This window comes from Coenobita brevimanus, chromosome 61, assembly GCF_032717465.1.
Source record: "Coenobita brevimanus isolate Jiangsu-jjx chromosome 61, ASM3271746v2, whole genome shotgun sequence".
Taxonomy (NCBI): Eukaryota; Metazoa; Arthropoda; class Malacostraca; order Decapoda; family Coenobitidae; genus Coenobita; species Coenobita brevimanus.
Genome location: NC_137014.1, coordinates 29,790,789 through 29,806,865, shown reverse-complemented (window position 1 = coordinate 29,806,865; position 16,077 = coordinate 29,790,789). Strand labels below are relative to the sequence as shown.

At 44.5% G+C, this 16,077-nt stretch overlaps 1 protein-coding gene across 1 annotated transcript in view; it reads right to left on the bottom strand.

Annotated features, from left to right (window-relative positions):
- LOC145403731 (uncharacterized) overlaps positions 1–16,077 on the bottom strand; it is a 364,507-nt gene that overhangs the window by 160,627 nt on the left and 187,803 nt on the right. The window contains exon 6 of the mRNA XM_080275411.1: positions 6,041–6,112. Coding sequence (XP_080131537.1) covers positions 6,041–6,112 — 72 coding nt within the window. The remainder of the gene's footprint in view (positions 1–6,040; positions 6,113–16,077) is intronic.

Sequence of the window (16,077 nt, the reverse complement as noted above, 5' to 3'; positions counted from 1 at the left end):
AAAAAAAAAAAGATAAAAATACACACACAAGAAAGAGGACAAAAAGAAAAGTAGCAATGAGGACCCTGAGGTTGGTCGGGGCTGGGAAGCCTTGGTGAGACTGCCATGTGAGGAGAAAGTATATCAAGGTTATTTACACTAAGCCTTGGGTGCGAATAGTGTGTGTGTGTGTGTGTGTGTGTGTGTGTGTGTGTGTGTGTGTGTGTGTGTGTGAGAAAGAGAGAGAGGGGGGGGGAGAAGAAGGAATGGAGGAGGAAGGGAAAGGGAAGGAGAGGAGGAAGAAGGGTTAGCAAGAAGAGGGAATGAAAGGAAAGAAAAAGGAAGAGAGGAAAGGATGAGGTGGGACTGAAAGGGAAGGAGATGAGGAGGAAAGGATAGGACGAGGAGGGGATGAAAGGAAAGGCAAGATGAGGAAAGGAGGCGGTAATGAAGGACAAAGGTGAAGAGAATAGAAGGAAAGGGGGTGAAAAGGAAGGAAAGATGACGTGAGGAAAGGAAAACAAGGTGAAAGGAAAGGGGAGGAAGAGGAGAGGGTGGAAGGAGAGAAGGGAAAGGAGGGGATGAAAGAGAAGAGGAAAACAGGAAAGGAAGAGGAGGGGTGAAAGGAGAGGAAAGAGTGGAATGAGGAAAGGAAGAGGATGGGGTGCAGAGGGAAGGGAAATGAAGGGAAGATAGGAACAGGAGGGGATGAAAGGGAAGGAGAGAGGGAAAGAGAGGACAGGAAGAGGAAGGGGTGAAAGAGGAGAGGCATATGAGAGGCAAGGGGAAGAATGGTATGTGTGGGAGGATGAAATAAACAAGAAGACCAACACACACATCACAACACCACATCAGGCCAGCCAAGTATGGGATGATAACAAAACACCTAACACTCTGATTGCCTCGAGTTCTCTCACCTGAACAAAATCGTCTGGTGCTAGATTAAATGAAATATCCAACTGTGTCCACAGCAACTAAAGTATTAACCCTTTCTACTCTAAAACGTCTCCAAACGATTTTATTCAGCTTACGAGTGACTTTTCGAATTGGGGGAGGGAGGGTTGGATGCAGCCTTCAATAATCCCTTCCATAAAAGAAGCCTTCCCAAGTGAATAAAATCGTCCGGGAGTAGCAAGACTTTAAAAAAAAAATGGGGCCTCAGACTATGGGGTTAACAGCGATTTCTTAGCTTCTCTCAGCTGAACAAAATCGTCTGACACAAGCCTGAACAAAACACCAAAGGGTCCAGAGAAACCCAAAGTGTTTACCGTATACACATAAAAACATCCAGAGTGGCCCATACACATCCAACAAACACACTAAAACATCCAGGCACGTTACGGTGAAGGAGGGGTCCACGAGGGTGAGGGGAGGAGTGGGGGCATGCTTGGGGAGAGGGGGTGAGGGGTTAAAGGGCGACTCAAATATTTAAGGTGACTTAAGTTACTGACCTGTTGAATGTTACCTGCGTGTTGTAGAGTTAGGGTGCAGTGAGTGAGCCAGGGTGACTACTGTACATGGAGGGCTAGGGTAAGAGGGGAGAAGGGGCCATGCTTAGGGTGATGAGACACAGGGAATGGAAAGTGTTGTTAAGTTAGGGTGCAGTGAAGGTAAGTGATCAAGGGTGACTAGTGAGAGTTCGGATGGCAGTGACTAAATATGCTAAGGTTATGGTATGGAAGGTTAGTGTGACGAGTGATTGGGGGAAGGAAGTGTGAGGGTGAGATATAAGGGTGAGATTAAGACATGTTAAGCTTGGGTCAGTATATGAAGCTAGTATGTTAGGGTAAGGACAGGACGGAGGACAGTATGAAATGGAGAGCTGAGTGGAAAAAGGAGTGTTAGGGTGATAGGGCAGTATTTGGGTGAGATGTGAGGGTGGGATGAGCGCTAGGGTGAAGAGTGAGTCATAGGTTGAAGGTGAGTGCCAGGGTGAGGGGTGGGGTTACTAGGGTGAGGGTGTGTGCTAGGATGAGGGGTGAAGGTCAGTGCTAGGGTGAGGGTGGGGTAATGCTGGGGTGAGGGGTGAGGTTATGTCCTAGGGTGAAAGTTTATGCTAGGGTGAGGCGTGCGGGTGTGCATTAGGGTGAGGGGTTAGGGTGTTTATTAGGGTGAGGGGATGTGTGTGTTAAGATGAGGGTTGAAGGTGTGTGTTAGAGTGAGGGTGTGGGGTAAGTGAGGGGTGAGGGTGTGTGTTAGGGTGAGGGGTGAGGGTGTGTGTGTTAGGGTGTGGGGTAAGTGAGGAGTGAGGATGTGTGTTAAGGTGTGGGGTGAGGGGTGAGTGTGTTTGTGTTAGGGTGTGGGGTAAGTGAGGGGAGAGGGTGTGTGTTAGGGTGAAGGTGTGTGTTAGGGTGAGGGGTGAGTGAGGGATGAGGGTGTGTGTTAGGGTGAGGGGTGAGGATGTGAGTTAGGGTGAGGGATGAGAGTGTGTTTGTGCGAGGAATGAGGGTGTGTGTTTGGGTAAGGGTGTGCTCTAAGGTCAAGGTTGAGGATGTGTGTGTTAGGGTGAGGGGTGAAGGAATGTGTCAGGGTGAGGGTGTTTGTTAGGGTGAAAGTGTGTATTTGTATGAGGGATAAGGATGTGTTTGTGTGAGGGGTGAGGGTGTGTGCTTGGGTGCAGGGTGAGGGTGAGTTAGGATGAGGGGTAAAACAGTGTGTTTGGGTGAGGGGTGAGGATGTGTTAGGGTGAGAGTATGAGTTAGGATGAGAGGTGTGGGTGTGTGATAGGGTGAGGGGTGAGAGCATGTGCTAGAATGAAGGTGTGTGTTATACTTGAGGGGTGAGGGTGTGCTTTTGGGTAAGGGGTGAGGGTGTGTGTTAGGGTGAGGATGTGCATTAGAGTGAGGGTGTGTGTTAGGGTGAGGGACGAGGGTGTGCATTAGGGTGAGGGGTGATGATGGTGTGTGCTGGGGGTGATGAGTCAGGGTGTGTGTTTGGGTAAGGGGTGAGGGTCTGTGTTTGGGTAAGGGGTGAGGGTGTGTGTGCTAGGGTGAAGGGTGAGGTGTGAATCAGGGTGAATGGTGATGGTGTGTGTTAGGGTGAGGGTGTGTGTCAGGGTGTGGGGTGTATGTTAGAGTGACTGTGTTAGGGTGAGGGAGTGTGTTAGGGTCAGGAGTGAGGGTGTGTTAGGGTGAGGATGAAGGTGTGAGGTAGGGTGAGATTGTGAGTTAGGGTTAGGGTGTGTGTTTGGGTGAGAGGTGAGGATATGTTAGGGTGTGGGGGGAGGGTATGTGCTAGGGAGAGGGCATGTGTTAGGGTGAGTGGTGAGGGTATGTGCTAGGGTGAGGGGTGAGGATGTGTGCTAGGGTGAGTGGTGAGGGTGTGCTAGGGTGAGAGGTGAGGATGTGTGCTAGGGTGAGAGGTGAGGGTATGTGTTAGGGTGAGAGGTGAGGGTATGTGCCAGGGTGAGAGGTTTAGGGTACGTGCAAAGGTGTGGAGGTAAGGATCTGTGTTAGGGTCAAAGTAAGTGCTAGGGTGAGGGTATGTGTTAGGGTGAGAACATACACCCTCCAGGGTATAGGTTAAGGATGAATGTGTGTGTGTGTGTGTGTGTGTGTGTGTGTGTGTGTGTGTGTGTGTGTGTGTGTGTGTGTAAGGGACGTTGTGTGCGTGTTAGAGAGGAGGGCAAGGGTGAAGGATGAGGGTAAGGGATGAACGTGTTTACTAGGGTAAGGGTAAGGGGTGAGCGTGTTTACTAGGGCGAGGGGTGAGGTGGACTAGCGTTAGGGTTAGGTATGTTAGGAGGAACGTGTGTGTGTTTAGGTGAGGGTGTGTGCTAGGGATAGGGTGAATGCTAGGGTGAGGGTGTGTGCTAGGGATAGGGTGAATGCTAGGGTGATGGTGTGTGCTAGGGATAGGGTGAATGCTAGGGTGAGGGTGAGTGCTAGATTGAGAGCTGATGGTGTGTGTTAGTGTGAGTGTGTGTGCGAGGGGTGAGGGTGAGTGATAAGGTGAAAGATGAGGGTGTGTACTAGGGCAGGGTTTTCTCCTTGGGTAAGAGGTAAGGGTAAGTGTTTGGGTGAGGGTGAGGGAGTGTGCTAGGGTGAGGGTGAGGGAGTGTGCTAGGGTGAGGATGATGGTGTGTGCTAAGGTAAAGGGTGAGGGTGTGTGCTAAGGTAAAGGGTGAGGGTGTATGCTAGAGTGAGGAGTGAGGGTGGATGTTACGGTGAGGGGTGAGAGTGTGTGTTTGGGTGAGGGTGAGTACTATGGTCAGAGTGAATGCTAAGGTGAAGGTGTTTGTTAGGGTGAAGATGTGTAGTAGGGTGAGGGTATGTGATAGGGTGAGGATGTGTGGTAGGGTGAGGATGTGTGGTAGGGTAAGGGTGTGCGGCATGGTGAGGAGTGAGGATAGGTGCTAAGGTGAAGGGGGAGGGTGGGTGCTAGGGTGGGGGGGTGAGGTGTGTGGTAGGGTGAAGGGTGAGGGTGTGTGGCAGGGTAAGGGATAAGGGTGTGTGGCAGGCTGAGAGGTGAGGGGGTGTGTTAGGGTGAGGGGTCAGTGTGTGTGCTAGGGCGAAGGGTGAGGGTGTGTGCTAGTGTGGAGCGTGAGGGTGTGTGCTAGTGTGGAGCGTGAGGGTGTGTGCTAGAGTGAGGAGTGAAGGTGGGTGCTAGAGTGAGAGGCGAGGATGTGTGTTAGGGTGAGAGGTGAGGGTGGGTGCTAAGGTGAGGGGTAAGGGTGGGTGCTAAGGTGAGGGGTAAGGGTGGGTGCTAAGGTGAGGGGTAAGGGTGTGTGTTAGGGTGAAGGGTGAAGGTGGGTGCTAAAGTGAGAGGTGAGGGTGGGTTTTTGGGTGTGTGTTAGGGTTAGGGTGTATGCTAGAGTGTCGATGAGAGCGTGTGGTAGGGTGAGTGGTGAGGGTATGTGGCAGGGTGAGGGATGAGGGTGTGTGCTAGGGTGAAGGGTGAAGGTGCGTGCTAGTGTGGAGCGTGAGGGTGTGTGCTGGGGTGAGGGGCAAGGGTGTGTGCTAGGGTGAGGGGCAAGGGTGTGTGCTAGGGTGAGGGGCAAGGGTGTGTGCTAGGGTGAGGGGCGAGGGTGTATGCTATGGTGAGGGTATGTGTCACGGTGAGGGGTGAGGGTATGTGTTAGGATGAGGGTGTGTGTTAGTGTGAGGGTGTGAGGGTGTGTGCTAGAATGTCAGTGAGTGCTTGGACGAGGGTGTGTGTCACGGTGACGGGTGAGGGTGTGTGTTAGGGTAAGGGTGCGTGTTAGGATGACGGTATGTTAGGATAAGGGTGTGCGCTAGGGTGAGGGGTGAATGCTAGGGTGGGTACTAGGGTGAGGGCTTAGTGAGTACTTTTTTTTTTTTTTTTTGCTAGATAAGAAATCGTGTGTGTGGGCCCAACCATTCATTTTTATTACAGTGATGAATCTGTGCACAGGCTACAAATTTATCACCCAGACTGATCTTATATAATTATGCAAAAGAAACGGTACGTCGTGGAAAATGTCAGGGGAAGTGCTCTGAGACGGTTTGGCCAAGTGGAGAAATAGGAGAATGAGTGATGGACGAGGAGAGTAAATGTGAGTGAGGTGCAGGGAAAGAGGGGGAGGGGGAGGCCCAAAATGAGGTGGAGAGCTATATGAATGAGGATGGTGTGAGCTGGAGGAAGGGTAGTTCGATGTCAGTGGACAGGGTGACATGGAGGAGCCTTGTTTGTGGCCACCTACACCGGGACTAAGGCGCCTGGCTATATACTGACAGAACGGTTGCGGCGGTCAGGTTTAGTTATACTGACCTAGTACAGTACTTGATGTGTGCTGTCTTTTTTTATTTTATTGACTTAGTACAGATGGACGCCTTAGATGGGCTACATTTGATGACTTGGCTGTGCGCTGGACGTCGAGATGAAGAGGTGAGGGGTTATGGGTGAAGGCCAGGGTGAGGTGCTTGGGTGTTGGGTGAAACGAAGTGCCACGGTGAGGTGTGAGTGAAAGTGCTGGAGTGAAGGGAGAGGTAGAAGGCCAAAGGAAAGTGCTAGGGTGAGGTAGGAGGGATGAGAGGGTGCTAGGGTGAAGTGTGAGGTGCCAGGGTGAGGTATGAAGGGCAAGTGGGGTGCGGTACGGTACCCTGAGCGTCGTAGTGTCTCCAGCTGATAGTCGGTGAGAGGCCTTCTCTTGCCGTGGCTGTCCCGGTGGAGCCTGGTTGGGCAGGGCAGGGCAGGGCAGGCCAAGGTACCGGAGGGGCAGGGGTGGGGTTAGTACAGGGGGGGTGTTAGTCGTACCCAAGTGGTGGAATGAACATGGGGCAAGGGGGGGGGATCAGTACAAAGAGGGTGTTAGCATGGTGTTAGTCGTACCCAGGTAAATGACGAGGGGTGGGGACAGTACAAGGGGGTGTTAGTAGAACTGTCACTATGAAGAGGGGGGGGGGAGGTAGTAAAACGGAGTGTTGGCTTTGTGTTAGCAGTACCCAGGTACGTGTTATTAGTACTCAGGTAGTGGAAAGGGGAATGGGGGTCAGTACAGAGGGGGTGTTAGTAGTATCGTGATTGCTGGAGGGACGGGGGGGGGGAGGGAGGCAGTAAAGGGGTGTTAGCTTAGTGTTAATAGTACCCAGGTAGTGGAAAGGGGTGGGGATGCTTTCATGACACTGGGATGGCCTTTATTATACACCAAGCCAATATACTCTATATTGCTAAAATATAATTAGGACTTGCCTTTGACTAAAAAAAAAAAAAAAAAAAAGTTCACTTTCACAATCCATGTTACATTATTTTATAAAGCTCGATAGAGGGAACGCTGTCTCTCAATAAAGGCCTGTCCTCAGAAATATGCTTATATAATATTCTGGTAACAACACTATCAGCATTCACTGACCTATCACAACATTTACATTTCACACATATACAGCCAATTAATTTGTTGTTAGTTGATGTAGGAATAGTAGGTATGAACAATTCTGACTGCTGTGTTAGACTTGAGTGCTGTAGTCACTAAAATCATGGCAGGATGTGAAATACGGAAGTTAAAAGTTGTTAGTATGAATGATGCAAAAGTTTACATTTGTTAACACCTCACCTAATATCATATCCTAAAACAGTGTCACTATCGGGGGAGGGAGGAGTAGGAGTAGTAGAGCAAAAAACAAGGGAGAGACAGGGTGGGTTGGTGGTCACTTTATATTATATTAGGGTAACTTAACTTCAGCAACACTGGATGAGAGGGAGGCATATAGGGTACAGTTCGATATTTTATCCACATAAATAATCAACGTGACTTCCAAGAATGAACATAGAGGTCGACATGGGTACAGTTAGTTAAGTAATCCACACAATTTATTAATGCAACTTGCAAAAGGGGTAAGGTGGGGTACGTAGGGAGTACACTATGTCCACATAATTATAATCAACGTACTTGCAAGATGAAACATCTGGGTGAACAGGAGCACAATATCTTCAGTTATCCACACATATAAGATTACTGCAACTTGCAAGAAGGGGTGAGGTGGAGTGGTGTGGATAGGGTACGGTTATTTTAGTTATGCCTACAATTATCTCATGTAAACTGCAACAATGAAAAGGGTGGATGGTACAGTAAGTCGAGTTAATCACACAGTTATTAATTCATTTAGCTTGCAAGATGGTACCAAAGTAGAAGAATGAGAGGGGATACGAGGTACAGTGCTCTGATATATGCACACAACTAATGGGAACCAGTGGGTGGACGGATGTAGGAGGGGACACCATTTGTTATAATATTCCAAACACATTACACCCAGTGGGACATATCTGATGGAAACACATAGTATATACGTTAAAAGCGTCTCTCTCTCTCTCTCTCTCTCTCTCTCTCTCTCTCTCTCTCACACACACACACACACACACACACACACACACACACACACCTCCTGTAGAATACATTTGATGCTTAGAATACAGGTGCAACACTGAAGAGGAACAATAATTAAACAAACTTGTGGAGAACGTAACAATATTAAAAAAAAAAAAAAAGGATAAACAACCAACCATTTTTTGAGTACGAATGAATACCTTTATAAACCCGTAATTATATAAAGCCAAGTTAATGTGACAAGGTTATGAAAATGAGATCTAATAGACAAACACAGTGTGTGTGTGTGTGTGTGTGTGTGTGTGTGTGTGTGTGTAATTCACCGGGTAATTCACCGGGTCGGTCAGTGTGTGTGTGTGTGTGTGTGTGTGTGTGTGTGTGTGTGTGTATTTACCTATTTACCTATTTGTATTTACCTATTTGTAGTATACAGGAATTGAGCAATGCTCGTGTTGTCCTGTCTCCATGTCCACATATATCAAGTCTACCTTTACACACATGAATGTTTTTCTCATGCACCACCTCTTTGTCTAAGTCGTTCCAAATATTTAAGAATATACCTAATTGTGATATACACGGAATGTACTATGCTCGTGGGTTTCCGTCGCTGTTTCTCAATAAGTCGAATTTAACTTTAGACTCGTTTAAGTTTTTAGACTGGACGATCTCTTTGTCCAGGCTATTCCATAAGTCTATACTTCTGTAAGGAAAGCTATATTTCTTGATATCCTTCAAGCAGCTTGACTTTTTCAATTTCATTCCATGTCCTCTTGTTGCTCTCTTATCCCATACAAACAGATCTTCTTTGTCAATTTTATCTACTCCCACCATAGTCCTGAACACCGCAATCATGTCTCCCCTCTTTCTCCTTTCCTCTAACGAAGGCAAATCCAGTTTTTCCAGCCTCTCTCTGTATGACAGGTCTGTCAGACTGGGGACCATCTTGGTTGCTGTTCTTTGTATTCTCTCAATCTTGTTTATATCTTTCTTTTTGTGTGGGCACCACACTACCGCTGCATATTCTAACCTGGGGCGGATCATGGCCACTATCAATTTTTTCATCATCTCCTCATCCATATAATGAAATGCTAATCTTATGTTAGTCAAGAGCTTATAAGTCTCTCCAACTATCTTGTTAATGTGCTTTTCTGGTGACAAACTATCTTGGACCAGCACTCCCAAATCTTTCTCTTCTCTCCTTTTTGTGATTAATTCATTACCCAAAAAATAATTCAGTGATGGTCTCCTGGTACTCTTACCCATTTCCAATATTTTACATTTCTTTACATTAAATTTCATTTCCCACGTCCGGCTCCAATTGTGTATCCTATCCAAATCCTCCTGCAGTATTTTACAATCCTCCTCAACCTCTATCGTCCTCAAGATCTTTACATCATCAGCAAACAGACTCGCATAACTGTTCACTCCATCTACCATATCATTTACGTAAATCAGGAACATTACTGGAGCCAACACTGAGCCTTGAGGGACTCCACTTGTTACTTCCCTCCATCCAGACATCTTTTCCTTTACTACTGTCCTCATTTGTCTGTCTCTCAAAAAGTCTCTCATCCATTCCAGAAGTTTCCCCTTTAGTCCTCCTATATATTCTAGTTTCCACATTAGTCTCTTATGAGGTACCTTGTCAAAGGCCTTCTCTAAGTCTAAGTACACACAATCCACCCAACCATCTCTCTCCTGTACCACATCAATCGCTCTTGAGTAAAAGCTCAACAAGTTTGAAACACATGACCTTCCACTTCTGAATCCAAACTGACATTCAGCCAAAATATTCATCTCTTCCAGATATTTTATCCATCTGTCTTTCAGGATTCTCTCACACAATTTTGCGACCATGCTGGTTAGAGACACTGGTCTATAATTCAGGGGTTCTTCCCTGTTTCCTCCCTTGTAAATTGGTACCACATTTGCCCTCTTCCATTCTTTTGGCACTTTCCCCTCTTCCAGTGAGCATACAATTAAGCTGTGAATTTTATCCGCCAGTTGTTCTCTGCATTCCTTCAGTACCCAATTAGAAATTCCATCAGGTCCTGGGGCTTTCCTTACATCTTGAGTTTCCAGTAATTTATACACTTCCTGCACCTCCACTTTTATATCTTTCATCACCGGAACATTTCTAATCACTCCCTCCCTTCCACAAGCTCCTTTTCTTTAGTGAAAACTGACTGGAAACGTTTGTTCATTATTTCTGCTTGCATTGCCGCATCCTTAAAGACCTCTCCATCTACTTTCAGCTTGGTGATTCCTTCCTTTTGTTTCAGTTTACCATTAACAAATCTATAAAACAATTTGGGTTCATCCTTGCATTTGTCAATTATACCTTTTTCAAAATTCCTTTCTTCTTCCCTACGTATTCTTGTGTATTCGTTTCTTGTTCTTTTATATTCTTCCTTTGTTCTGTCGTTACCTCTCTTTCTCCAATTGTTCCACGCCTTATCTCTCTCTTTTTGGCTATCATACACCTTCTATTAAACCACTCCTTTTTCCTGTTTTCTTTCCCTCTTACTCTTGGTACAAATTTTTCCACTCCCAAATTATAGAGGTCTAGAAAGATATCCCACTTCCTCTGTATCTCTCTTGTTTCTCTGAATTTTCTCCAATCCGCATTTTCAAAAAAGTTTCTCAAGCCTGTAAAATTTGCTTTGCCAAAGTTGTATCTTCCCTGTCTATGAAGCTCGTCTCTTGGCTCGACGTTTCCTATTAACATCTGGAACTCAATGACCACGTGATCACTTTTTCCCAAAGGACAGAGATATTCCAATGATTCTATTACATCGGGTTCTTTGGTGAACAGTAAATCTAACCTTGCTGGCGTGTCCTCACCTCGAAACCGTGTCTCTTCTTTGACCCATTGCGTCATCACATTATTCATTATTATATTTAATAACATAGTGCCCCACGAATCCTCGCAGCCTCCCGAGTACCATTCCTCCCAGTTCACCTCTTTACAATTAAAGTCACCCACCAAAATTATATTATTGCTTTTCTCAATTATTTTTTGCAAGTAGCTAGCCATATCTGACAACATCTCATGGTATTCGTCATCCTTCCATGCTCTCGTCTTTGGGGGAACATACACTACCGCCATATCTCTCTTAACATTCTCTCCAGTTTCTAATTTCATATATATCACTTCAGCCCTGCCTTCTCCCATTTCCACATTTATGTTGTTCTTCACTGCTATCATCACTCCTCCTCCCTTTTTTTCTTTTCTGTCTTTTCTCCACAGTTTGTATTTACCCTCTCCCAAATGAACATCAATATCTTCTCTTAAATTGGTCTCTACAAAGCACATGACATCAGGTTCATGTTCTCTCAAGAAATCATTAATTTCGATCCTTGTCGATATGAAACCATCAACATTAGTATATATCACCTTCAAATTATTTTTGACATTATTAGTACCCTCTTCTCTCCTACTCTCTGTCCGTACCACTTCCTCAACTTCTGATCTTTCACAACCATCCCCCCTAGTTTCCTTCACTTCTATTTCCTTAAATACCATTTCCTTACTTTCATATCCAATACTCTCCAAAAAAAGTATTACGTTCTTCCTCTGTCCTCTTATCATTTTTTTCCTTTACTTCTTCCTTTAATGATTTTAAAACTTCTCTTTCTTCTTCATTCAGATCTTTTCTTATTATAATATTTTCCATCCCCGCCTCTTTGCTTAATTTCCAGGTCACTTTAAGTATCTCATTTATTACACTTTCTGATGTAAACTTGACTCTCATTGGTCTTGTTTCCCCTTTCTTATAAGGCCCTATCCTCCTTACTTCTTCAATTTATTTTACCCATTTGTCTCCTTCGGGGTCAATCTTGCCTAATATTCCTCTCACCATGTTCGTGTCTCTCTCGAGTCTTGCGAACCTAACCTTTTCTTCCTCTTCCCTGTTTCCAAATACTACCACACATCTATTCCTTTCTACAGTTTCTCTCACTATTTTCTCTTTTTTCTTCAGTATTTTCACTACATTTTCTTCCATTTCTTTCTTGTTCATTTCCCTTTCTTCCTGGATGATCTCTCTTAAGCTGACCACTTCTTGCTGTTCTTCTTCTACGTGTGCCCACTTTGCCTTATGTTCTTCTAATACATTACTCACCTTCTCCGTTTTATTAGTACTCTCTTCAAGTTTCCTCCTTAGTTCAACATTTTCCCTCTTCAAATTCCTAATCTCTTCATTGGCTGTTTCGTTGGACTGGATTAGACTCTGTATGGTGGTTTCCGTATTTCCTGATACATCCTTTATCACTAAATTCTCTACTTTTTTTTCGAGTTCACTAATCCTCATAATTAATGTTTTCACCAGGTCCATGACATTAGTATTAGCATCAAAACCTTGAAATTCCATTCCCTCATTATTTACGTTTTCGGCCATGTTTAATGTAAAGTACCTAAACAGCTGTTACCGAATAAGCCACAAACATTCATGTATATTATTGCCAACAAATCTTTACATTTTTGGTAGTTTACTAACTTTCATTATTTTAAATTTAAAGAAAGACCCTAGGAGACAGGACAGACAAAATTCCTGAAACTACTCAAGGTTAGGAGCGATGCCTTGGACGTCCGCTCTCTCCGGCTGTTTGTGTGTGTGTGTGTGTGAGAGAGAGAGAGAGAGAGAGAGAGATTAATGAAACCCTCCTTCAGTATTTGTCATGTACGTAATACCCTCTTCAGCCCAAGGACATATTAATGTGTGTGTGTGTGTGTGTGTGTGTGTGTGTGTGTGTGTGTGTGTGTGTGTGTGTGTGTGTGTGTGTGTGTGTGTGTGTGTGTGTGTAGATAACTGTGCAGCTGTGCGTTAATGTGTACGTGTGTGTTCTAGTGTAGATGTTTACTTAATCTGTGAGAGTGTGCACGCGCGTACCCTGCTTTGGCCTCTGTGCACGTGCGACTCTGTGTCTGTGTACGTATCTACGTGTGCGTGTGCGTTTGGTCTCCAACTTTTCTTATGTTATGACACCAGTTCCAAAGTGTGTGTGTGTGTGTGTGTGTGTGTGTGTGTGTGTGTGTGTGTGTGTGTATGTGTGTGTGTGTGTGTGTGTGTGTGTGTGTGTGTGTGTGTGTATGTGTGTGTGTGTGTGTGTGTGTGTGTGTGTGTGTGTGTGTGTGTGTGTGTGTGTGTGTGTGTGTGTGTGTGTGTGTGTGTGTGTGTGTGTGTGTGTTCTTACCTAACTGTTCTTACCTAATTGTATCTTTACAGGAATGAGTCAAGCTCGTACTGTCCCGTGTCTTAAACCACATTTATCGTACATATCCTTAAATTTGTGAATTGTTTTGGCACACAATATTTCATTCGGCAGTGCATTCCACTGATCAATTGCTCTATTTGGGAAACTAAATTTCCGTACGTCTTTATCACCTCTCTTTTTATGCAGTTTTTTGCAGTGTCCTCTTGCTGATGCTTCCCCATACGTTAAGTAATCATTTATGTCTATTTTCTCCTTCCATGATATGCATTTATATAGCATAATCATGTCACCTCTTTTCCTTCTCTCCTCTAGCGTTGGTAGGTTCAGTTTATTTAGTCTTTCTTCGTAGCTTAGATCCCTTAAGCCTGGTACCCATCTTGTAGCGGCCCTTTGAACTTTTTCAATCTTGTCTATGTGTTTTTTGAGATGAGGACTCCAGACTACTGATGCATACTCCAGGGTTGGTCTGATGAATGATGTTATTAACTTTCTTAGCATGTCTTCATTTATGTATGTACACGCTATTCTCATATTGGCCAGCAGTGTATACATGTTCCGTACCTTCTCACTGATGTGGTCAGCCGGAAATAGTCTGTTATTAACAATCACACCTAGGTCCTTCTCTCTTTCTGATGTGTGTAGGGTTTTATTTCCTAATGTATAATCCCATTCAGGTCTTTTTCCACTTTTACCAAACTTGATTACATGACACTTGTCCACTTTAAATTCCATTTGCCATGTATTACTTCATTCATGAAGTTTATATAATTCTTCTTGTAGCTCTTTACAAGAGTCTGTGTTAGTAATTCTCCTTTGTATTTTTGCATCATCTGCAAACATATTTAGATAGCTTTCAGTTCCAGTGTTACTATCTATATCATTTATATACACTAAAAACATAATGGTGCCAGCACTGAGCCCTGTGGTACTCCACCAGTCACTTCTTTCCATGATGAGTAATTTCCCCTTAGTACTGTTCTCATTTTTCTTTTCATGAGAAAATCTTGCATCCAACAATACAGTTTGCCTCGAATTCCTCCTTGATGGTACAGTTTCCATAAAAGTCTTTGGTGTGGTACTGTGTCAAAAGCTTTCTTGAAATCTAAATAGATACTGTCCACCCATCCTTCTCTTTCCTGTATTGTGTTTGTTACTCTGTCATAGTAGCTCAACAGATTAGTTACACATGACTTTCCTTTTCTGAAACCAAACTGTCTTTCTGTTATCATACTGTGTTCTTCTAGATGATTTACCCAAGCTTTTCTTATAAGCTTTTCTAATACCTTGCTTACAACACTGGTCAGTGATACTGGTCGGTAGTTGAGTGGATTTTGTCTATTCCCTTTGTTGAATAAAGGAACAATGTTTGCTTTCTTCCAAATATCAGGTAGTTTACCTTGACTCAAGGATTTCTTGAAAATTAAAAATAATGGTTTACTTAACTCCTTTGCACATTCACGTGGCACCCAACATGAAATTTCATCAGGACCATTTGCTTTTCCTTTGTCTAATTAACTTAGCTCCTCTTGTATTTCTTTTTCTGATGTTTGTATATCTGGTACGGTAGTATGTGTGGGCATGCATGGAACGTTCCACATAATCTCTCGTGTGTGTGTGTGTGTGTGTGTGTGTGTGTGTGTGTGTGTGTGTGTGTGTGTGTGTGTGTGTGTGTGTGTGTGTGTGTGCATTTTTTTATGTGACGAAGAAGGAACCAAAGGCCACGAGCCCGCAAAATTGTTCCTTCCAAGAGAAAAACAAAATACAAGAAAGAGCCAAGTTCAAGATCCGATCATTTCGAGATGCCTGGACACACTGCGTTTGAAAGACTGGAGATCATAGGAAGCAGGAAATACAGACAGAGGAAGACAGTTCCAGAGTTGACCTGTTACATAAATGAAAGACTGGGAGTAACGGTTAACTCTTGCATTAGAGAGTTGGACAAAAAAGGGATGAGAGTTTGCTTCTAGACGGGTGCTAAGCTCCCGTCGTAGAGGTGGAGGAATGCATGCAGACAGTTCAGAGGAGCAGTGACCATTGAAGTAGCGATAGAAGAGATAATGATGCAACAGTGTGGCGAAGAGACAGAGGTTGAAGGGAGTCAGTAAGAAGAGGAGAGTTAATGACACGAAAAGCCTTTGACTCCACCCTACTGAGAAGAGCTGTATGTGGGGAGCCTCCCTGCACATGAGAGTTGTACTCCAAACAGGGGCGGATAAAACCCCTGTATAGAGTCAACAATTGTGCAGGGGTAAAGAAGGAACGGAGTCGACTTGGCACTCCCAATCTCTTGGAAGCAGATTTTACAAGAGATGTAATATGATCTTTCCAAGATAAGTCCCGAGTAAATGAAACCCCATGCATTTTCATGGATGATGCAGGATTCAGCTGGATATTATTAAACATTAGTGGGTATGCCTGTTGAAGATTTTGTCGGGTTGATCGGTGTAAGAACTGAGTCTTTGATGCATTAAAAACAACCAGATTATTTTTACCCAGTGAGAGATACAAGCTAAGTCAGACATCAGGTGTGCCACAGCCCCATCCCTTGTTTGCTGAAGCAACTGCTGAGATGGACGTTGCGGGAACCATATGGAAAGGTGAAGGGTGGAGTCATCAGCGTATGAGTGGATAAGGTTAGATGTACAGCTTAGGTCATTGATGAATAGAAGGAAGAGAATTGATGATAGGACAGAGCCCTGAGGAACACCACTGTTAATATATCTAGGAGAAGAATGATGGCCGTCTACAACACCAGCTATAGAAAAACCAGAAAGGAAACTGTTGATGAAGGCACAGATAGAAGGATAGAAATCGTAAGAGGGCAGTTTGGAAATTAAAGATTTATGCCAGACTCGATCGAAAGCCATTGAGATGTCAAGTGCAACAGCAAAGCTTTTGCCAAAGTTCCGAAAGGAGGATGACCAGGAGTCTGAAAGGTAGGTGAGAAGATCGCCAGTGGAGCGTCCCTGACGGAAACCATACTGACAATCAGAAGGAAGGTTGTGATTGGAAAGATGCTTTAAAATTTTTCTATTAAGAATTGACTCGAAAACTTTTGAGATACAGGATGTTAACCCGAGGCATCCCATCAACGTATG